We start from the raw sequence: 21,789 nt of genomic DNA on the forward strand, positions 1-21,789 counted from the left end.
CTAGCTGTGTGAGCTTGGGCAAGTCATTTCCCCTTGTCTGCCTCAGTTTCTTCATCTGTAAAAGGGGTTAATAACTGCACCTCCCTGGGTTGTTGTGGGGACTAAATGACATAATATTTATATGATACTTTTCAAGTCCTAAAGCACTAGAAAATGCTCACTTTTATTTTTTTTGTTTGTTTAAGCTTCAGTATTTTATTATTTTTCAGTTACATATAGGGATAGTTTTCAACATTTCTATTCATAGGATTTTTAGTTCCAAATTTTTCTCCCAACCTCCCTTCCCTACCTCCTCCCCAATATGGAAAGCAGTCTGATATAGGTTATATATGTACAATCACATTAAACATATTTCTCTATTAGTCGTCTTGTGAAAGAAGAATCAGAGCACAAGGGAAAAACCTCAAAAAAGAAGGAAAAAAAAAACCAGTCCAAAAGCAGAAACAGTATGGTTCAATCTGCATTCATAATCCACAGGTTTTTTTTTTTTAAGCAGGCATAGTTCAGTTTATTCAATCAATGTATATTAAAAAAAAACATCTTATGTGGTTGCCACAGCAGCTGCCTGGGTCCTATGGACAGACACCCAAGTGTGAGTCTTCACAAGATGGTCGGCGAATTCCTGATAGGGAGACTTAGTAAACCCAGTCTCCTTCCACAGTTCTGGGGTTAGGTAGCTGTATGTTTTGGAGATGGCATCGAAGGTAGCTTTAGCAAAGTTGCCCAGAGTGGCAGTATAGCCCCTTGAAGAAGTGTGGCAGTCATCAATTCCAGCCGTCATCAGGAGCTTCTTAGGCACAGGAGCTGAGACAATGCCAGTACCTTGAGGGGCGGGGATCAGGCGCACCAAAACAGATCCACAGCACCCAGTGACCTTGCAGGGCACTGTGTAAGGCTTGCCAATCTTATTCCCCCAGTAGCCACGTCTCCCAGGAACGATGGACAGCTTGGCCAGAATGATAGCACCACGAATAGCTGTGGCTACTTCCTTGGAGCACTTGACACCCAAGCCAACATGGCCATTGTAGTCGCCAATGGCCACAAAAGGCTTGAACCTGGTACGTTGTCCGGTTCTAGTTTGTTTCTGAACAGGCATGATCTTCAGAACCTCATCCTTCAATGAAGACCCCAGGAAGAAATCTATGATCTCAGATTCCTTAATAGGAAGGGAGAAAAGATAGATCTCCTCCAAAGACTTGATCTTCATGTCCTTGACGAGGCGGCCCAGCTTGGTGACAGGAACCCACTCCTTATCCTCGGCCTTTCCTCCTCGGTCCCTGCAGCCTCGGCCCTGACCTCGAGCTCGGCCCCCACTGCCGAAGCCACCACGGAAGGCCCCTCGGCCTCTGACTCCGGGGCCTCCAGCTCTCCTGCATCACCGGCGTCATCCCCCATTTGGTGTTCGTTAAAAGTAGAAGCCACAGTTCTTTTTTCTGGATGTTGAGAACGTTTTCTGTCATGAGTTCTTTGAAACTGTTTTGGATCATTGCACTGCTGAGAAGAGCCAAGTCTATCCCCATTGTTCATCACACAATGTTGCTGTTACCATGTATAATGTTCTCCTGGTTCTGCTCCTCTCAGTCAGCATCAGTTCATGTAAGTCCTTCCAGGTTTCTCTGAACTCCTCCTGCTCATCGATTCTTACAACTCAATAGCATTCCATTACATTCATATACCACAACTTGTTTAGCCATTCCCCTGTTGATGAGCATTCCCTCGATTTCCAATTCTTTGCCACCACAAAGAGAGCTGCTATAAATATTTTTGTACATGTGGGTCCTGTTCCCTTTTCTATGATCTCTCTGGGGTACAGATCTAGCAATGCTACCACTGGGTCAAAGGGTGTGAATAGTCCCATAGCCCTTTGGGCATAGTTCCAAATTGTTCTCCAGAATGGTTGGGTCAGTTCACGAAAATGCTCACTTTTATATGAATGGAAAGGATGGCAAATGGAACATGTTGTGGAGTTAAAATGGCCACCCTTCAACTACTGCTTTGACATATCAGTGGGAGCCAGTGAGAATGGAGGGATGAGGCTGAGCCTGCAAACCTTGAAGACTCCAAGGCAGGAACTTTGATCTTTGACAGTAAGAGAAAAGTCCAGAAGAGGATTTGGTTGGGGAGAAAGGCAATGAGTCCTGCTGCAGATGTGCCGAGTTTGAGATGCTCGGGGTGCAGCCCGTCCGAAAGGTCCCATAGGAAGTGAGTGAAGTCCAAATGAGGGTCCAGGTGTGGAGGCTTGTCTTTGGGCATCATCCACTGAGAGAGGATCGGAAGGGATCCATGAGAGAGGGTTTGTGGAGGGAGAAGAGAGAAGAGGACCCTGGGAGAACAATCAGGGCAGGGCTGTGATAGGGCTGGTGACTCAGCAGAGGAGGCTGGGGAGGGCTAGGCAGCCAGGGAAGAGGAGAGCAGGGGAGAGCCGAGTCACAGAAACCTAAAGAAGAGAGAAGACCGGAGAGGAGAAGGTCAGACATTGCAGGGAGGTCAAGAAGGATGAAGACCAGGGAGAAGGCATCGGCTCTGGGGACAAAGGGCATGCTGGACCGGTGGTTAATCAGATGAACCTGGGGATCAGAAGCCAGCCTGCGCAGGGTGAAGTGAATCAGAGAAGAGGGAGGCAGGACCTAAAAGTTGGACCAGACACCAGACAGGACCATAGCTTGAGGGGATGGCAGCATCTGAGGAGTGCTTTTTTAGGATTGGGAAGACTGGGTCTTACTTGTCTGAGAGCTGGAAAACAGCCAATAGCTAGGGAGAGTGGAGGACCATACAGAGAGGTGATTGGGGGGCATCTCTTGGAGAGTATGGAAGGTCCAAGGGCAATTGTCCAAGCCTGGGTCTTGGCTGGAAGAAGGACCATCTTCACCAGACACTGGAGTTTCTAAAGGAGGAGAAAATGGAGAATGGCATCACGGGGTTTAAGATGAAGCTAAGAGGAGAAGAGCAAGATCCTGGAGAGTAGCCCTTCTTTCCCGTCAGTGGAGGGGAGGGGAGCCAGAGAGCCTGTAGCCTTTGGAAACCCTGTTTGCCCCAGAGCACCTTGGTCCTTCCTACGAACTAGGAACAAATGGAAAAAAAAAAAGAATTGATCCAGCACTTATTCTATCCGAAGCACTGGGGTTCACGCAGAAAGCTCAGACACTCCTCCCTTTCAAGGGGCTCCCATCTGATGGGGGAGACCACCGGGGGGAAGGCTTTGAGTCAGATGGAGAGGTCCCATGTCAGCTGATGAATTCCTATCAGTGTCTGATGCTAAGCTGTTGGACAACCAGGCCAAGGACCCTGCTGGCCAGAACTTCCCTTCCTGGATCTTCAGCAGCTGTGTCTGCAGCTCCTGCAGGAGCCATAACCCTTCCCTCCCCGCCCCCCCCCCATCTCTATGGGGGCAGCTTCCCAGGAGGATGCTGAGGGCCCTGGGCTGGGAGCCGGGCTCATCCCAAGGCTCAGGGTCCTGGGCTGTCTCCATCAAGGTCTGAGGGCAGATGGGAGTCATGGTTGGGGGGGGGGGGTTGACCGGCCTGGCACACACTGTCTCCCGAGTCTCCCTCAAGGGGTCCTATTCCTTCCACTAGGGTGGCTTACCTGCCCTGGGAGTGAGAAAAGGGTTTCATGAAGTCTCTCTTTTTAACTCGTGCTGACTTAAGAGGGTTGTTCAGTCATGTCCGAGTCCTCAGGACCCTCAGGACCTTAGTGTGTCAGGCCCACAGCCCATGGGGTCTTCTTGGCAAAGACACTGGAGCACTCTGCCATTTCCTTCTCCAGGGATCCCCTTTGGGATCAGTCAGACCTGACTGTCTAGAGAAACGCTACAAGGTATAGCTCAGAGAGCTCACTGAACTACCAAGTGACAAGGGAGTGATCCAAGTGGCTGACCCCATTTGCCCTGCCCCCCAGCCCCCACCCCCCACAGGGTGTGCGTGTGCATGCTCGTGTGATACAGAGCACGCTTGTGTTCTACTGCTGGGGGTGAGGGTGGGGGGCTGCCCCTTCAGGCAGTCACTCCAATGAGTCTTGGACTTTGCAGGGGACCCTTCTGCTTCTTCCTCTTGAGTCTGCCCAGCCTCTTTTTCTCCCTATAATCTCCAAGTGGCTCCAAGAATGTCTCCAGAATGGAGGGGAGGAAACTAGACCTGGCAGATGGGGAAGGCAGAGTCAAAGTGAGTCCCTGGTCCTTATTGAGCACATTTGTTCGACAACAAGATGAGGGCCTAAGGCTGGGATTTCAGGGGTTCCCTTTGCCTGGGAGCCCCTTCTCTGTAACTCAGTCTCAGAGAATGGCCAGGGGTTAAGTGACCTTGCCAAGGTCACACAGCCAAAATGGATCCAAGGTGGGACCTGAGCTTCATCCTTCTGGCTTCGAAGGAGCCTGCAGCCCTGATGGATGTAATGCTGCCTCTGGTGGCAGAAAACAGAATGAAAATCTTGCTTGTCCCCACTTGTCCCACTGGTTAAGGAGATGAGGGAGCACATTGTCTGACTCCCCTGCTCAGAGCCCCTGATCCCTTCGTGCCAATCACCACCCTCTGGCAAAGGGAAGCTGCTTCTCCTCATTCACTGCCCCCCAATTCCCCAGCTTCCCTCTATCCTTCAGATAAAAGCTCCAGCGTCTCTCTTCCCCTCCTGAAAGGACAGAACTTCCTTGTCATCCCTCGGTGAGATCCACTGTGAGGACCTTCCTGGGCCCCACCCTCACAGAGAAGCTGAAGGACAAGTGGGCAATGGTAAAGTCGGGCAGACGCTTGTCCAGGCCTCTCACAGATTCAGAGACCCCTCCATGGCTGGGCACCGACAGCAAGGCAGGAGTCTTTCTCCCCATCTGGGCATGTTTTTTGCGTTTGCCAGGCTGTCAGGGAAAGCAGCTGGACCAGAGAGAAAAGGTGCTATTCCCATTCGGGCCTAAGCGAGTGTCGAGTCCCCAGTGATGAGGGTGAGCTCATCCAGGGGCAAACAGCCCATTCTGGTCCTGCAAGGCAGCACGGGGAATAATTGGGGTTTAGGGCTTGAGCACTGCCCAGCCTCTCTCCCCTCCAACAATGCCAGGCAGAGCTGGAGTGCCTGCCACTTTCCAAATAGCCCGGAAGTCTTGTCAAACTTTGCCTACCAGCAGCTTCCCGGGCTTGTTTGGTTTGTCTCTTAAAGAACATTGCCCATTTCACCCTGGGCAAGAACACGGACTTCCAGCAGGTGTCTTTAATGAGAAACCCGGGGCTCTCACTACACCCACTTCAGGGAAAGGCATTTCCTACAATCCTGTTGGCTTCGAGGAAGTGAGAAACAGGGAAGATGGCTCAATACCTTCGAGGTTCTTTTCCCTCTCTCTCGCCTGCTTGTTCAGCTCCATCCCCAGGCATGACTGTGCAGCCAGAGCTAGGGAGAGTAGGAGTCCTGAACCCCCACAATAAAGCAAACACACACACACACACACACACACACACACATAAAGCAAAACCACTTCGACTCAAGCCCGTAACCCTCTTACCAGACACACTTCTCCCTCCCTCCGTCCCTCTGTTTCTGACCTTTATTTGGGAACGGCTCAGGAATCATCTGCTGGGGAGCCCCTGGTAAAGATGCTAAGAGGATGCCGGGAGGCGGCACCAAACCCACCAGTGAGGAGAAGGAAGGATGTGAGAAAGCCACAGGTGGAGATGGGACAAGAGCATCCTTTGGAGGTTCCTGGCTCAAGGGAGCTCCATGTGGGGGCCTCAAAGACCTGAGCCTGCATCAGGGATACCTGAAAGGCTGTGGGAGATGGGAGAGGAACCACGGTGTGGTAAGAGCAGGCGGTGCCTTGGTTTTCCCAAGGGGAGGCGATGGGGCGCACGAGCGTGCAGTCCTCAAGCTAGGCTTGGATCGCCGCCTCCCATGAAAGGGATGCTTAGTGACCAGAGTCTCCAGAGGAGAGCTAACAGCCGGGCTAGCCCGGCCCCCTCAGGTCTAGCTGCGGACTCACCAGCCTCCGTCCCTGCTCTGGTGGGAGGGGAAAGCGGGGGTAGGCCAGTTCACAGCCGTTTCATCCAGGCACCTAAGGTCTCTGGGCTCTTCTGGAGGCACATTCGGAAAGGCGCCCGTGCTGGGGGCGGTGTGGGGGGCTCGGATCGCCCAGACGGACAAAGGAGCGGCAGCCCTTAGCTTTCAGGTCACTTCACATCTCGGTCTGCAGCCAAGAGCCCCAGGGATCTGGGTTCAGCGTCCCCAGCTGATATACAGCAGGTGCTTAATAAATGCTTGAGAATTCAACAGAATAAGAAAACGTTTAGCTCCCCTCCTCCTTTCTCCCGTGGAGAGTCTGGACGTTTGGCTCCGCACGCCACGGATGCAGAGGACGCCCCGAAGGGCAGCCCCAAGGCTGGGGTCTCCTGGAAGGGGCAGGCCTGGCCCCTCGCCTCCTGCGGCCTGGACTGCCTTCGTGGGCAGTTCGTGGGCAGGCCCGGCCTTCGTGGGCAGTTCGTGGGCAGGCCCGGCCTTCGTGGGCAGTTCGTGGGCAGGCCCGGCCTTCGTGGGCAGTTCGTGGGCAGGCCCGGCCTTCGTGGGCAGTTCGTGGGCAGGCCCGGCCTTCGTGGGCAGTTCGTGGGCAGGCCCGGCCTTCGTGGGCAGTTCGTGGGCAGGCCCGGCCTTCGTGGGCAGTTCGTGGGCAGGCCCGGCCTCTCGGCGCTGTTTTCAGCCCCACGGTAGGCCGGAGCCCTCGGCGGGGCGGGGCGGGGAATCAAGCGGCCCCGCAGGAGACCAGGGCGCCCTCGCCGTGGCGCAGGCGCAGACGCGCCCCCGGTCGGGCCCGAGCCGGGGAGCCCCGCCCCTTCCGCCCCCCTCCCACGGCGGACCCCGAGGCTTCTTCCCGAGCGCGTGACGCTCGCCCCCCGCCAGCCCCGACCTATGGGGCGGGGCGAGCGCGGCTAGCGGCCCGCAGGCCCCGCCTCCGCGGCGCGCCAGCCAATCCCCTCGGCCTACGTCACGGCCGCCCCGCGCCCACCCGAGCGCGCCCGGAGAACCCTCGGCGGCGGCGGCGGCGGCGGCTGCGCCCTAGGCGGGAGAGGGAGGGGCGGGGAGGGGCGGGGCCGGGCGGCCTGCGCCGCCGCCCCCCTCGGCCTCGGCCCGCCCGGCTCCGCCAGGTCCGGCAGGCCGTGGGCGGCTCGGGCTAGCGGGCCCGCCGGGCGGCGGGCGGAGGGGACCGGAGGAGCCGCCGCCGGACGCAGGTAGGGCCGCAGGCGGCGGGGCCCACGTGGGAGGGGGCGGGCCTCGGACCCGGTCCTCCCCGCCCTTGGGGGGCCTGTAGCCCCTTCTTTTACATAGGAGGAAACGGGCCCCGCGAGGGGGAGGGGCGCCGCGGGCCCCCGGCCCAACCCCCCCCCATACACGCCCGCCAGCCTGAGACTTGAACTTGGGGGGAGGGGGAGGGGAGGGACGGTGCTAAGCCCCCCCTGCCCCCCTCCCCCGCCTCCTCCCCCGCTTCCTCCCCCTTCCCCCCTCCCCCGCCTCCTCCCCCTTCCGAGCCCTCCCCCTTCTGAGCCTCCCCCGCCTCCTCCCCCTTCCCCCCTCCCCCCTTCCCCGCCTCCTCCCCCTTCCGAGCCCTCCCCCCCCCCTCCTCCCCCTTCCCCCCTCCCCCGCCCCCTCCCCCCTCCCAGCCCTCTTCCTCCTCCCCCCGCAGCCGCTAGTTAAGGACTCCTCACTGGGCGCTGGGGACGAGGTTGGGGGGAAGCAGAGGCCCCCGGACTTGGGGCATCCTCCCTCCGCGGGAAGCGCAGCCGAGCGTGGCCCCCGAGTGAGTAGCCCTTTGGCCAGCTTGTGGTCCTCTGGGAGCGTAGGACCCACCCTGGGGACAGCCAGGCTCCCCCGGACCCCAAAGCGGCCAGTTTTCTTCTTGTCTGGGGGGCTCCCTAAGCTGGCCTCCTGGGGGGCTGTAATTAGGGGAGGGGGGAACGAGGGGCCTGCCGGGAGCTTGGCCTCTGGGGTGCCCCAAGCTCCTGTGAAGGCGCTGCCTGTGATGGAAGTTACGGGGAACCCCGAGGCTTCCTCCCCTGAGGACCTCTGGGAACACGAGCCTGCCTGGGCCTTGGTTTCCCCGTCTGTTATATGGGGGGCTGGGCTTCACTAGAAGGTTCCTGCTGGCTCAGCACTCCCTGGCTGCCCCGCACCCCAGCACCCCCCGCGGGGCTGAGCCAGAGGCGGCCTATCCTGGCATTGCATGCACCCTCAACACTGGCTCCAATGAAAATGGATCTGGAGTCAGGAAGGCCTGGATTCAAATCCAGCCTCGGACAGCTAGCTCTGTGACCTTGGGCAAGTGGCTTCACAAGTGCCTGCCTCAGTCTTCTCAGCTGTAAAAATGGGGGTGATAGCACCTAGCACAGGGCTGTTAGGGGGCCACACGAGAGCCTGTGTAAAGGCCCAGGCCGCCGCTGGACTTAATGATTCAGAATGGAACCTTTGCCCCCCGCACTGTCCTGGGGGGTGGGGCCCAGCCCTGACTCCACGCCTTTAGCTGGCTGAGGCGGGATTCGCACCCACCCCTGCTGCGAAACAGTGTTTGGCCATGAGGAGGCCTCCCCTTCTTTCCCGGGCCCCAGAGTTCTGGGAGCCTGGGCAGCAGACCTCCGGGCCTCAGAGCACTTCCCTGACCGTGGGGGCACGGAGGCCATCCCCAGGGGCCGCTCTGCCCCAGCGCCCGCCTCACCCTCCCTGTGGAGTCTGCGGGGCGGCCGCTCTGCCCTGGAAGGCCCCTTTGGGGGTATCCAGGGCCTCAGTGCCCAGCCCGTGTTCCGTGGGCCACCGGGGCAGGTGGCCGGCTCCGCTGGCCCAGGCTGCAGCCGCAGGCCCTCTCCCCTCTCCCGGGCATGACTTCCTTTTCCTGTTGGCTGGGCTCCAGGCCCAGCCCCCTTCCCCTCCCATTGTACCAATAAGGAGCTGCTCGGGCCTTTCTTTCCTGAGCCTCAGTTTCCCTCCTCCTGGGGTCCCTGAGCCTCAGCACTGGGTGTGCATTTGTGGGGACCCTCCCCTGGCCCCTGAGGGCCCGCGGGGCCTCTTTCTAGCTCCCATTCAGACCCTTGTGTGTGGCCCTTTATCTGCCCGGGGTGGGGCAGGAGGCTCCTCCCGGGAGTCAGGCGGCCCTGCTGTCCGCCCAGGCCGGGGCTGGCCTCGATCCAGCCCATTCGTGGGTTGTTCGGGGCCTGTTTGTGCTGCCCCCACCCACAGGATTAAGCCATTTGTGGGAGTGCCCCTGACAGCTGAGCTGGGCAAGCCCAGGGTCCTAAATCCCAGCTGAGCCTCTGGCCAGGGAGGGGCCTGTGGGGGGGGGGAGGGAACCCTAACAGTTAGCTCCCATCCCCCACCCCACCCAGGACTCCCTGTGGGGATCGACCCCCAGGACACTGGCTTAGAGGGAAAGGCCCTGGGTTCAGATTCCGCCTACAGGGCAGATGTCAAGATGACTGAAGGAGGACAATTCCCGCCCCTTCCAGTCCATAGTTTAACCGGCTTTGGGAAGTTTACACAGAGGGGGATGATGATGACATGAACTTTTGTGGAGAGAGTGGGAATCGATCCGCATATGTCAGAGATTGGGATGGGCCCAGTGGGAGGCAGGTGGGGTGAGGCCCCAGGCTCAGCGGGGATGTGGGCAGAGCCCGTGAGGGTGGATGGGGGCACCGGGGCTCCAGAGCCGGCCAGGACTGCCTGGAGGTGGGGGCCGTGGCAGATGGGGGCAGCTACAGCAGGCTCCCCGGGGAGCCCCATTTGGGGGAGCCCCTGAGTGGAGTTCTGAGTTCAAAGTCTGGGGAAGGAAGTTGGGGGAGGGAATAAGCCTTTATGGAGCACCTGCTGTGATCCTCCACAGCCCAGGGAGGTAGGTGCTGTCATTGCCCCTGTTTTACAGTCGGGGAAATTGAGGCAGGGAGAAATCAAGCCACTTGCCCAAGGTATAAGACACAGCTGTAAGTGTCTGGGGCTGGATTTGAACTCACCTCCCTGCCTCCAGGACCAGTGCTCTGCTCCCCTGGCTGCCCTTCCCGTTGGAGGGGAGAAGGGTCACAAGTAGAAGCAAAGGAGCATTTTCCTGGGGTCTGAGGCCTGTCCAGAGACTTGGTAGGAGGCCAAGGTGACAGCTCGGCAGCCTGAACCTCTCTTGCCCCAAAGGTTTGATTTCAGGCAGATAACTCCTTCCAGTCCCGAGTGCGGTGTGCTCTGCCTGAAGTGGCAGGTGGGGTGTGGCCGTGGGTGGGTGTCCTCTTTCTTGCTGCAGCACCCCCCCCAGGCCAGTGAACTCAGCAGGAGGGCAGGGGGCTGCGCTTGCCCAGAATCCCGGGGGGGGGGGGAGCGGTGGTCTTAGGCAGCCAGTGAGGCCACCCCAGCACCCGGCGCTCTGTCATTCAAGGCCACCAGGACCTCCTGGACTCACGGAGTTTGAGGTCTGTCCTGCCACAGCTTCCTCCATCTCATTCTCCTGAAGTTCATTTGGGGGAGCATCCCTAGCGACTTCTTTTGGTCCTGCAGCCTATGATCATCTTCTTGGATGGAATTCTTCTTAGCTTACCCCACTTCTGGACAGCCCAGCAGCCAGACATGGGTAGAACAGGGTCAAGTTGGCTGCCAGATGACCAGCAGTACTTCCACAGTTACCCAGGAGACACCATCTGGCTGAGCTGCTACTGCGCTTCCTGCCAGAGAAGGAGACTGCAGGTCTGAGTGGACCTGGTATAGGCTTACTGAGCTGCAGGTGTCAGAGAAGAATCTGCAATCTTGCTGTAGGAACCTCAAACCCTCAAGGCCACGACCCTTTTCAAGAAAGGCAACTGGAAAGACTTCCATGAACTGATGCAAACTGGGAGAACATTGTTGGATGAAGAGAATAGCGACACAGTGATCCAAGACAGTCCCAGAGGACTCACGAAGAAGCTCGCTATCTGCCTCCAGAGAAAGGACTGATCCTGTCTGAATGCAGATGAAAGAGCACTGCTCTTCTCCTCCCTCCCTCCCTCCCTCCCTCCCCTCCTTCTTCCCTCCCTCCCTTCATCCTTCCTCCCTCCTTCCCTCCTCCCTCCCTTCCCTCCTTCCTCCCTCCCTCCCTCCCTCCCTTCCCTCCTTCCTTCCATCCTTCTTCCCTCCCTCCCTTCCTTCTTCCCTTCCTTCCTCCCCTCCTTCTTCCCTCCCTTCCATCCTTCCTCCCTTCCTTTCTCCCTTCCTTCTTCCCTCTCTCCCTTCCATCCTTCCTTCCTTCCTTCTTCCCTCCCTCCCTTCCATTCTTCCATCCTTCCTTCCTTCCTCCCTTCCTTCTTCCCTTCCATCCTTCCCTCCCTTCCTTCCTTCCTTCCTTCTTCCCTCCCTCCCTTCCATTCTTCCATCCTTCCTTCCTTCCTCCCTTCCTTCTTCCCTTCCATCCTTCCCTCCCTTCCTTCCTTCCATCCTTCTTCCCTCCCTTCCTTCTTCCCTTCCTTCCTCCCCTCCTTCTTCCCTCCCTTCCATCCTTCCATCCTTCCTTCCTTCCTTCCTTCTTCCCTCCCTCCCTTCCTCCCTCCCTCTCTCCCTTCCTCCCTTCCATCCTTCCCTCCCTCCCTCCCTCCCTTCCTTCCTTCCTTCCTCCCTTCCTTCCTTCCCCCCACCCTCCCTTCCCCAAATGGCTCACGTAGAAATGTTTTGTGTGGTTGTCCATGCATAACCTATACCGGATTGCTTACTGCCTCAGGGAGGGGGCAGAGGAAAGAGGAAAGGATAGATTTTGGAACTCAACACTTTAAAAAAAAAGTTTAAAATTTGTTCTAACATGTAATTGGGGAAAGAATAAGACATTATTAAAGCAGGCTCCCGAGTGCTGTTTATCCATGTGTATAAGAATTTAACATAAGTACAAAGTGAAAGGAAGGAAGTCAAGGACGTTCTGCTGGAGCAGCTCGTGATGATCCTTTGACAGATGAGGAAAGTGAGGCTCCCAGAGGTCAGCTGCCAGCGGGCTGCCTGCCCGCTTCCCTCTCAGGTGTTTGAGAATCATCCAGTGAAACTTCTGTACAGAAAGAAATGGGCTGATTCCCTGGATGGGCCTCTGGAGCGAGCTGAGGCCATCTTGAGCTGAGCCCCCTGCTCCTCCACAGCTTTGACGCGTCCTCTCCTCGAATCCTGCCCACCGACCAGCTTGGGAGGGGAGGTGGGCCTCAGTTGCCTAGTCTGCAAACAGCTTTATTGAGATGATCTCCAGTGTTTCTTCACGTGTAGACCTCAGGAAGAGAAGTGATGGGGGCAGGGCCAGAGAAATTCAGAAAATAATTTCTGGGCACTCTTTTTCCTCCAAGTTTCTTTTTTTTGTTTGTTTTTGGCAGGGGCTGGAGGAGTGACACATTTTCCCATAGTTGATAGATATCCACAGATGACCTCATCATTTTCTGGGAAAAAACCAAACTAAGCTAAACCCCAAACACATCTGTGGGTTTTCGGAAGCACTTCAGAGCTGAGGGAGGGGCTCCAGCTCCCTGGTCTGGGGGGGCCACATGCCCATCTCTGTTGGCCTGGTCCATTCATGCCCCCCTTGAAGTCTAGCCCTAGTGGCTCCATTGTGGACACAAGAAGAAAGAGGGTTCCTCAGATACATCCCAAATCCAGGTGGTCCCCACCACTGTCATCCATTGCTCCGCTGGACAGAGCTTAGTGACCCCATCAAAAGAGGCGGTAGGGATGGTGTGGGCCCCCCCAATGGCTGCCTCCCTTCTGAGCAGTGCCCCCTGCTGGGAGTCGGCCAGGAGTCGCCACTCAGCTGACCAGTCTAGGGTTTGTGGGCCTGGTTTGCTCCCTCCTGGGACTGTTCTGCAGGTGGCTCTTCCCAAGATGACCATTTGGGGGCCCCCGGCCTGGCTCAACCAGCAGCCCTGCCAAACAGGCCAGCCTGGTATGGGTCTCGGCTTTCCAGCCCCAGCCTCACCAGCATCTGAGGAGACTAAAGAAGCACAATGATGGACGAGCGCTTCGTCCTGTGCCCACCATCGCTGATTCACGGCATGTTGGCCACCGTGTTTCTGCTCCTGGGGGTCAGTGCTCTCCCAGTTTTCTGGTACTCCACCAGTCTATTTATCTGTTCCTTTGGAGGTGGCTGCACCCATTCAGGTGCCACCTCAGGCTCTGGCCCTTTCCTCCCAAGTCTCGGGCCATTATTCATGTTTTGTGCCCGTGAGGTCATCACCTGTCCTGTGTGTTTGCACTTCCCCTCCCCTGCGGCGTGCGTCATCCGCACCATGAGTCAGAAGGGCAGGGAGGGTCCTTTTGTCTTTGCCTCTCGGGGTCTAGGGCCCTCTCTGGCACACAGTGGGTGCCTAATAAATGTCTGTTGGCTATTGTCTCCAGGCCAGCTCTTCCTGGACGCTGATGCCCACTGGACTTAGTGATGCCCACCTCTGGGGCCTCCCATGCTGGTGCTGCTGCTCTGTGCAGGACCAGACTCTGGAGGGTCACCAGGTGACCAGTGAGCTCAGATGATGTTCTTGTCTATCCGGGGCTCCTTCCGGCCGTGCAGACCCTCGTAGCACCATCGCTTGTCGGGTGGGCCGTGAAAGGGGAAAGGTGGCGCTCGTCTTGTCCCTGGCATGCGCCCTCGGGCTCAGGCCGTCCCGTCTGTGGCCCCGTCCTCCCTGGGTGCCATTGGCTGGGGTGAGGACATGCCTCTCTGCCTTCCGTGCAGGTGATGAGCCCCCCGTCCCTGCCGAGGGGCCCCCCAGGACATGGCCTCCAAGTCGCTGCCCAGCCTGCTCGCCTTCCTGTGTGGCTCCACCGTGGGCTTCTTCCTCTGCTACCAGCTCCTGCACATCTTCCTGGAGAAGCCGGCCGAAATCCAGCCTTACATTCTCCACAACGATCCGCATGCCAGGCACTCGGAGGACGCTGGCCACGGGCACCTCGAAGGCCAGATGGACTTCAATGCAGACACCAGCCAGCACAGAGGTGAGTGGGGCTGGGGGGTGGAAGGAGACCCGACCCTGCTGGCCTCCCCCTCCCCCCCCAGGCTCTCCTGTTCCTGGGGAAGGCCGGCCAGGGCGGGGCTGGGGGGTGGCACGACTTGGCCCCAGGCCCTTCTTGTTGGCAGCAGGGCCCACCTGATAACCCGGCAGCTGACCCTCTGGGATGGGCAGAGAGCTCTGGAGCAGTCTGTTCCTTCAGCTCCTGATGCCTCTGCTCTTTTGTGCCCACTAAGTGTCCCTCGTTCTCTGGGCATAACCCATGGCCCTGGAAGAGCTGGGGCCGGGCCTCTCCTGGACAAGAAGCTTGGGGGCTCAGGCTCCCTAGCCAGGCCATGGGCTCACAATGGAGGGCTCTTGGTTGGGAGGCACAGGGAGATGGAGGACCCTGGGGTGTTCGTGTGGGGAGGCCCATGTGACCCCTTGGAAGGAGAGGCACTCGTTCATGGACCTGGTTAAAGGAGAAGGACGGGTCCTTCTGAGGGCCAAATTCAGCCCCTGTCCTGGTCTGGACCCGAGTGCAGCCCCATTCATCAGGATCGGGAAGCACTGACTGACCTCCTGGGGTGGGCCTGTGGCCCCTTGCACAGGACACGGCCAGCTGGCCTGGGGTAGGGGAGGGGGTGGGGCCAAACCACCACACCCCACCCCCATTTAGGAAATAGATAGCAGAGCCCGGCTTTGTGGGCTGGGCCTGTCCGGACACTCCAGACGCCCCGCTCAGGCGCTGGTGGACACACCCCATAGACACTGGGAGAGCAAGTGAGGGGTAGGCCCTGGGGAGGATGGCGGGGTTCCAAAATGAATCCGGGACTTTGCCAATGGCCACCCTGCGGGTTTTCTGTGGACCCACAAGGGACTGGGAGAACCTCAGGCCGGGCCCTTCCCCGAGGGATGCGGGAGCCCCCTTCTCCGCCGTCTGGTGCCCACAGGCACCCCGTGTCCCACAAGGGATGACCCGAAGGCCGCGGGGTGGGGCGGGGCCGGGGGCGACTGTGACCCCGCAGTCTTTGCTCCCAGATGAGGACAAGCATATGGCCGAGGAGCTCTACCACAAGGTCAGGGTGCTGTGCTGGGTCATGACGGGGCCCCAGAACCTCGAGAAGAAGGCGCGGCACGTCAAGGCCACGTGGGGCCGGCGCTGCAACAAGATCCTGTTCATGAGCTCGGAGGAGAACAAGGACTTCCCCACGGTGGGGCTGGACACCAGGGAGGGCCGCGACCAGCTCTACTGGAAGACCATCCGGGCCTTCCACTATGTGCACGAGCATCACCTGGACGAGGCCGACTGGTTCATGAAGGCGGACGACGACACCTACGTGGTCCTGGACAATCTGCGCTGGCTGCTGTCCCGGCACGACCCCGCCGCGCCCGTCTACTTCGGGCGGCGCTTCAAGCCCTACGTGAAGCAGGGCTACATGAGCGGGGGCGCGGGCTACGTGCTCAGCAAGGAGGCCCTCCGCAGGTTCGTGCGGGCCTTCCAGACCAACAAGTGCTCCCACAGCTCCTCCGTGGAGGACCTGGCGCTCGGCAAGTGCATGGAGGCCATCGGTGTGGAGGCCGGGGACTCGCGGGACCCCAGCGGCAAGGAGACCTTCCACCCCTTTGTGCCGGAGCACCACCTCATCAAGGGCTACCTGCCCAAGACCTTCTGGTACTGGAACTACAACTACTACCCACCCGTGGAGGTGAGGAGCTGGCTGGGCCCCGGAGGGGAGGGCCTCATCTCGGGGCAGATGCAGAAGAAATGCCCAGGGCTGGGGGCGGGGGCACTGATCAGGCAGGAGGCCAGCGCTCTTTCCCTTCCCTCCCATCCATTTGGGACGGGCGGGATCCACGGGAGGCCCTGCCTGGGAGCAGCTCCATCCCCGTAGGCCTTTTCTGGCCTGGCTTCTGGATAGGCAGAGGCCAGGGAGGCCTGGGAGCTCCTCCGCCTTTCCCAACAGGGTCTGTCACCAATGGTCTCCCCTCTGGGGGCGGGGGGAGAGGGAAGGTAGGTTACCCTCTGTCTCGGCGGGCATCAGAGGGGAGTGGCAGTCTCCAGCTCCATGGCAGTGCCAACCCAACAGGCCTTCTCGGCCCTCCTTCATCCCTTGTCCTGGGCCCCGCCATGTGCTGGCCTTTCACATAGACACGAGAGGCCACCGTATAGCTGTGCCGGAGAGGCTGGGGTGGGGAGGAGCCAGAGGAAATTCTGGTCCCTCATCAGACAGGAGGGTGCGGAGGGAAGTGACCATCCCAAGGCGGCCCCACACCTCACGGGGAGGGGGGCTGGGTGGAGGAAGCCTCTGGGCACACCCATACCCTGGACTGGAGCCCCTCCCCCTCCCCTTTCCCTGCTTCACAGACACACGCACACTGCTGTCTTCTCCCCCTCCCCCTCCCACCTGAGGGGGTGCAGTTTGGAGACCTTTCCCCAGATGCAAACACTCACAGATCTAGCTCAAGGCAAAGCTAGTGGCTTCTGAGGCAGATGCCCAGGGTCGCAATCCTGGCTCTGCCCCTTCCTCCCTGTGCCACCCCCCTGTGGAGGGGTCCTGGCCCGAAGCTCCCAGATGGTTCTTGTTTCACAGTAAGGAGGGGCCCCCAGATAAACCTGGGAGTCACGGGCTTTGAGCAAGGCTGCCGTTGGCTGGTCATGCTCCTGAGAGCCGGGCACTGCCTGCCAAAGACCGTATGTCGAACGCCCTCTGTAAATGTCCGCCGGTGTTTGGTTTGGCATCCCAGGATCTGCCCCAGAGGCAGCCGCTCCCTGAGTCTCCGGGGCAGGGACCCTCATCCAGGGCTCCCAGAGACCCAGATGGGAACTAGGCCGGCCCCAGGCCCAAGACAGCAGTTTGTCTCCAACAGAATGTGCCACGTACAGGGTGGCTGGGGTCCCCACAGACTGTGCTAGGGACCGTGTCCAGGGTGCCTCCGGTCGGGATCCCCCTGGTGTTTAGGGGAGGGGTCCCCTCTGTTCCAAAGGTGGAACCCCCGTAATCTGGAGTTGTCTGTCCATCAAGAGGTGTATGACCCAGGGCCTAGAGGAAGCCCCAGACTCTGGGTTCAAGTCTGCTTTCCCATGCCTTCACTAGTTGACATTGGACAAGTGCTGCTTTCCCACTCTGGTTCTTTCTCTGTCAAACAAAGCCTTTGGCCTTGATGTTCTAATCCCATTCACCTCAGAAAACTGCCCTGTCCCCCACGAGGCCAGAAACCAACCACCTCGCCCATGGGCAGCTGCTGCTGTTCATGGGAATTCCCCATAAAGAGAACCACCAGAGAACTGGAGGGGAAAGGGTTCTCGAGGAACCGGGAGGATGGTCAGGGTTCTGGAGTATACTGTGTAAGGACATGGAGGCTGGAGGTGACTAGAGGCTGGGAAACAGGCTGGGGGTCCAGGGCAGCTCCCCTCCCACTGTAAGCCCAAGATCTGGAACTAGGAGGTCAGTGGAAACGGGCTGGGGCAGCCCCCCTTGAGAAAGCCAAATGTCCAAGATGGTGGGGAGTCCAGGACGGGGTGGAAAGTTGGGAGAGCCGCTGGTTGGAGCCCGAGGGAAGGCTTCACGGGAAGGTTTCCCTGGGCTGGGGGGCAGTGGAGACAGGACTGGCTCTAGCCTCAAGCAGGTAGGAGGCCCCCGTGGCAGGAGAGACTATTGAGGGGCCTCAATAATTGTTTTACATTGGATTTCTTTCAAGTTTCGAATTCCAAACTCCCCCTCCCGCACCCACCCCCACCCCAGACCGGAAGCAGTCCAGTCTGCGTGTGCAGTCATGTCCGTGTTAGTCATTTTGTACAAGAAGACCAGGGGAGACTTCTGACGGCCCTCGGTTACACAGGAGGACCCTGAGACCTCGGGCGGGGAAGGCGCCTGCTCCGAGCAGAGCCAGGTGCTCGGGCATACACCTGGAGCTCCAGGAAGAAACCTTGAGTACTTCAGTGACCCATGAGTGAGGGTCTCTGGGGAGAGGCTGGGGCCTGGGACATGAGTGTGGCCTGCGGCCCAGCGGCAGCTGGAGGGCAGTAGACAGAGCCCTGGATTCCCACCGGGGCCGCCCTGGGCAGGTTACTGGACTGCTGTCAGCTTCCTCCTCTGTGAGGTGGGCGTGAGAACAGCACCATCTCCCAGGGTGGCGGTGAGGCCCAAAGGCGATGGCGCACAGCCTCGGCAGGACACACACAGGTCAGGTGCTGTGAGCTTAGGTCACATAGGGTACTTTTGCAGGGACAAAGGTGCTTATCAGGTCAAAACTGTCGGGCATTTGCAGGCTCCTCTGGTCCGCAGCCCCTCCCCAGGGCACACTGCCCCCCCAGTCCCCCCACTGTCCTCTCCCACAGGCCTTTGTCCTCTCATGTAGCCACGGGAAGCTGCTGCCTCGGTCTGCACACTCCACCTGATTCTCTTCTTTCTTTGGCTGCAGGGCCCAGGCTGCTGTTCAGACCTCGCGGTTTCCTTCCACTATGTGGACTCTACCACTATGTATCAGCTGGAGTACTTTGTGAATCACCTGCGTCCCTACGGTTATTCCTACAGATACCAGCCCGTGTCCCCTGGGGCGTCAGCCAAGCAGACGAGCGAGGCCAACAAAAGGGCAGAGCCCCCAGCAGAAGTTGGGAAGCCGGTCAAGGGGGAGCCCTCTTGAGCAGGAGGGGGCCATGTGGGGCCTCTGCGCCCCAGCAGCAGGCGGTCAGGGTGGTGCAGGGACAAGCCTGGCAGGAGTGCTTTTCAAATGGACGTGCCGCCTTCTGCAGGAAGCAGGGACAGCGGCTGGGGAGTCTGCCCGACTGTTGGCACAGGGACAGCTGGCAGACGGATGGGCGGGTGGACGGAGAGATGAAGGATTCGTCTTCTCCGGACTAAGCGCCCCTGTTTGTTGGCTGCTGGGAGACCGCCCGGTAGAAGAGTTTGCTTTTGCCCCCAACTCCTCCGTCCCGTAGCCATCACGGAGGGGGGTCAGCAGCCAGGCTCCTGGTGCACTCTGGGAAGCAGCAGGTCTGGCCAGGGCAGGGGGGCTTCTGTTCTGATCCAACCGACCTTACCCAGAAGAGACCCGCACGCCCTGAGCTTGGCTCTGCTTGATTCGGTGACGTGGGGGCTGTGTAGACCTCAGCATCTCCATGCCTAGCGCAGACCTAACTGGCCAACTCCAGAGGAAGGTGCCCAGAATGCCCGCTCCAGGACCCAGCAGAAGACGCCTCCCCTCTACTGGCCTGGCGTGGCACAGATGCTCACTCGGTCCACACCTCTCCTGCCCACTGTTCATCCCTAGCCCCACAGACCTGGCTGGGCCCTGGGTCTGTCCACATTCTCCCACGGGCCTAGCTTGGTCTTCTCTGAGTGCCCCTCTCCCGTGTTTCCTTGTGTCCTAGTGGACCCTTCAGTGGCCTGCCAAGAGTGTGTCTGGTCCTTCGGCAGGAGCCAGCCTTCGTCCACGCAGGCTCTGGGGCAGGGGCTGCCATCATGCTCCTTCCCCCAGGGAGCCAGGAGGCTCCTGGGCCTAGCTTCCCTGCCCCCACCACTTTTGGGTGGCCATAAAATGTGCAGGATGCTCCGCCCAGCCTGGGAGCACTGCTGGCCCCACCCTCCAGGTGATGGGTCCCCAGGATCAGAGCCAGGTGTCTTCTGGGCTCCTCTTTACAGACATCCTCAGAGCTCAGAGATTATTGGTGATGGAAATGGGATGGAGAGAGATGGGGCCTCTCCCGGCTTGGATTATAAGTGGGCAGCGGCCCATGGGGTCCAGCAGGGAGTCCGGGCGAGCTGTTTCTTCAGAGGCCTCACCCTGCGGCTGATGACTCATCCAAAGTGGAGAGCAGAGCATCGTGGGAGGCCGGCTCTCCGGGGGACCAGCAAGTGGCCGAGAACAAGGCGAGGCGGTATTTCTGTTCCTCTTGATGTGGAAGCTCCCCTGTGGATGGCTGGGACCCTCAGCCAGAGCCCCCATGCGAGCATGACTGCATTTCCAGTTCAAGCCCTGGGCCCAGCGTTATTCTTGTTGGTTTAAACCCTTCCCTTTCCTGTTGTGCCCCCAAGCTCATGGATGGGGCGTTTTACCATCAAGCTTCTGCTGGGCGCAGGGCACTGCCCCTAGTCCTGGGGGGGGCTTCTCAAGGGCCTGCCTCCACGGCCTGCCATTGGGGCCCTGCGGACAGTGGCAATCATGGCATCCTGGGAAGGAGGAGGCGGGGCCGGGGGGCTCCAGGAGTTTTCTCACAGGCCCCCAGAAGCAGGCGCTTGCTCTTGCCCCCATGGGCATGCCGGATCCCAGAGGAAACAGCTCTTGGGCCTCTTTGTCCTGCCTCTTCCACTGCCTGGCCCCTGCTGTGGGGCAGCCTCTTCATCTTCAGCTTTCCCAGCACGTTCCCTGCTGCACGGGTTCAAGTCCAAGAAAGATGGCAGACTCAGGCCTCCTGGCTCGGCCTCTTCTCCCGAGCCTGGCTCACTGGTGTCTGGCTGTGGGCAGCAGTTGATGGGTGGCGGTCACCAGGCCCACCCCAGGAAGGGCGCCCAGTGCAGCCGCCCAGGGGAGGGGCTGGAGCCACAGGTTTCCTGCAGCCTAAAGTCTGCGCTTGGGGCTGCTCTGCCCTCTGTCCTAGGTGCCCGAAGGGGACACAAGGCTGCCCTTCCCTCCTGCTGGGGCTGAGGATTCTTTGTAAACTCGCGTTTCTGAAGTGCCTTTTGGATGTGATGGTTTTTTGAAACCCGGGAATTTAAACCAAGAATTGCACAAAAATAAAGACAAATGCCCATCTTCTGACGGCCGTTTTCCCTGAGTGATGCACTTGATTCCAGGTTGGGGCCGGGGGTGGGGGGGGGTGTCAGGGACGTTCTCTTGAGTCTGTCAGCCTGTAGGAGGTGGAAATGGGGCCCAGGGGAGGGAGGCTGCGCCCCTCTGTACGGGGCAGGTAGGGGACCTTGCCCAAGGTCCTACAGGTAGGAACCAGCCAGGGTTCAAACAGGGCCCTAGTGATGCCTTACCCCGCAGTCCCTTTTCCACCAGTTTACCCTGGACAGCAGAGTGCCCAGGCCAGAGGCCTTCCAGCTGAGGTCTCAGAGATGGACATCCTGGACAGCAGAACTCAGAGCTCCCTTCCCGTGCATGGGACTGCCTCCCTTCACTGCCATCCTAACCATGTGCAACTAGGAGGATTCTAACCCATCAGGTTGGGTGGTTGTGCCCCAGAGGCACCCCCTGTCCACACAGGCTCAGATCTGGGTCAGCAGCAGTGGGTTCAGTAATGAGCTCGCTGTCCTGGGCACTGCACTGCCTTGGGGCCTTTCCTGGTGGCCTCTGCCAGACCCACAGGCACAAGGTCACCTGAGTGGGCCTTTGGGTCCCTCCCACATCCCAGGCAGGTCCTAAGGCTTAAAGGCAGGCCCTGGGCATGAGGCCACCTGTGGTGCCTCGGGCATGTCACCCTCCCTGGACCTGTATCTTAAAGCCAAGGGAGGGTTGGCCTCAGATACATGTCCTCTGAGGCTCTCAAAATGGTGTCCAGCAATCATGGCCCCTGGTTCCTGGTGTGTCTGCAGGGGAGCAGAGACATGCCCTAGAGCTCTGGTGCTTCTGGCCCCCAGTAAGAGGCTCTTAGCCCCTCCTCCGAGAGCGTCCTTGATGGATGGGGCCCCACCTGGGCTGGGGAGCCTGGAAGGCTGCCACCTTCTGGAAAGGTCTAGACCCACCCCAGTCACCAGAGCTGTCCCCCTAAAATCCTGAGTGTGCATGCAGGTGCACACACATGCGCTCGTGCGCGCGCACACACACACACACACACACACACACCCCGGAGCAACCAAGACCCAAGACAGCTGCCTCCCTTCTAGTTTCCAGCCCATTTGAAGGTCCAATGCTGAAGCTTAAATATTCTGGCCACGTG

The 21,789-nt window shown here is 59.3% G+C and overlaps 2 protein-coding genes across 6 annotated transcripts; one reads left to right on the forward strand and one right to left on the reverse strand.

Annotated features, from left to right (window-relative positions):
* Positions 1-423: 423 nt before the first annotated feature.
* LOC122729990 (40S ribosomal protein S2-like) lies at positions 424-1,541 on the reverse strand. The gene has a single exon (XM_043969164.1). It carries the CDS (start codon positions 1,205-1,207, stop codon positions 542-544), a length of 666 nt encoding a protein of 221 aa, XP_043825099.1. The 5' UTR covers positions 1,208-1,541; the 3' UTR covers positions 424-541.
* A 5,526-nt stretch (positions 1,542-7,067) lies between these two features.
* On the forward strand, positions 7,068-20,669 carry C1GALT1 (core 1 synthase, glycoprotein-N-acetylgalactosamine 3-beta-galactosyltransferase 1). 5 transcript variants are annotated; one of them, XR_006353371.1, is made up of 5 exons: positions 7,068-7,196; positions 13,655-13,914; positions 14,949-15,616; positions 18,333-18,670; positions 18,709-18,841. XR_006353371.1 is itself a non-coding variant. In XM_043969159.1 (5 exons), the coding sequence occupies exons 2-5, from the start codon at positions 13,695-13,697 to the stop codon at positions 18,847-18,849; spliced, it is 1,254 nt and encodes a 417-aa protein (XP_043825094.1). In that variant the 5' UTR covers positions 7,068-7,196; positions 13,655-13,694; the 3' UTR covers positions 18,850-20,669. The 5 variants fall into 5 exon arrangements, 4 of the variants coding, with proteins under 4 accessions (XP_043825094.1, XP_043825097.1, XP_043825098.1 ...); XM_043969159.1 differs by having other exon boundaries at positions 18,446-18,670; positions 18,709-20,669; XM_043969160.1 differs by lacking the exon at positions 7,068-7,196 and adding an exon at positions 7,649-7,762 and having other exon boundaries at positions 18,446-18,670; positions 18,709-20,669.
* The last annotated feature ends 1,120 nt before the right edge of the window (positions 20,670-21,789 follow it).

The sequence above is a fragment of the Dromiciops gliroides genome, chromosome 5, assembly GCF_019393635.1.
Source record: "Dromiciops gliroides isolate mDroGli1 chromosome 5, mDroGli1.pri, whole genome shotgun sequence".
In the NCBI taxonomy this organism is placed as follows: Eukaryota; Metazoa; Chordata; class Mammalia; order Microbiotheria; family Microbiotheriidae; genus Dromiciops; species Dromiciops gliroides.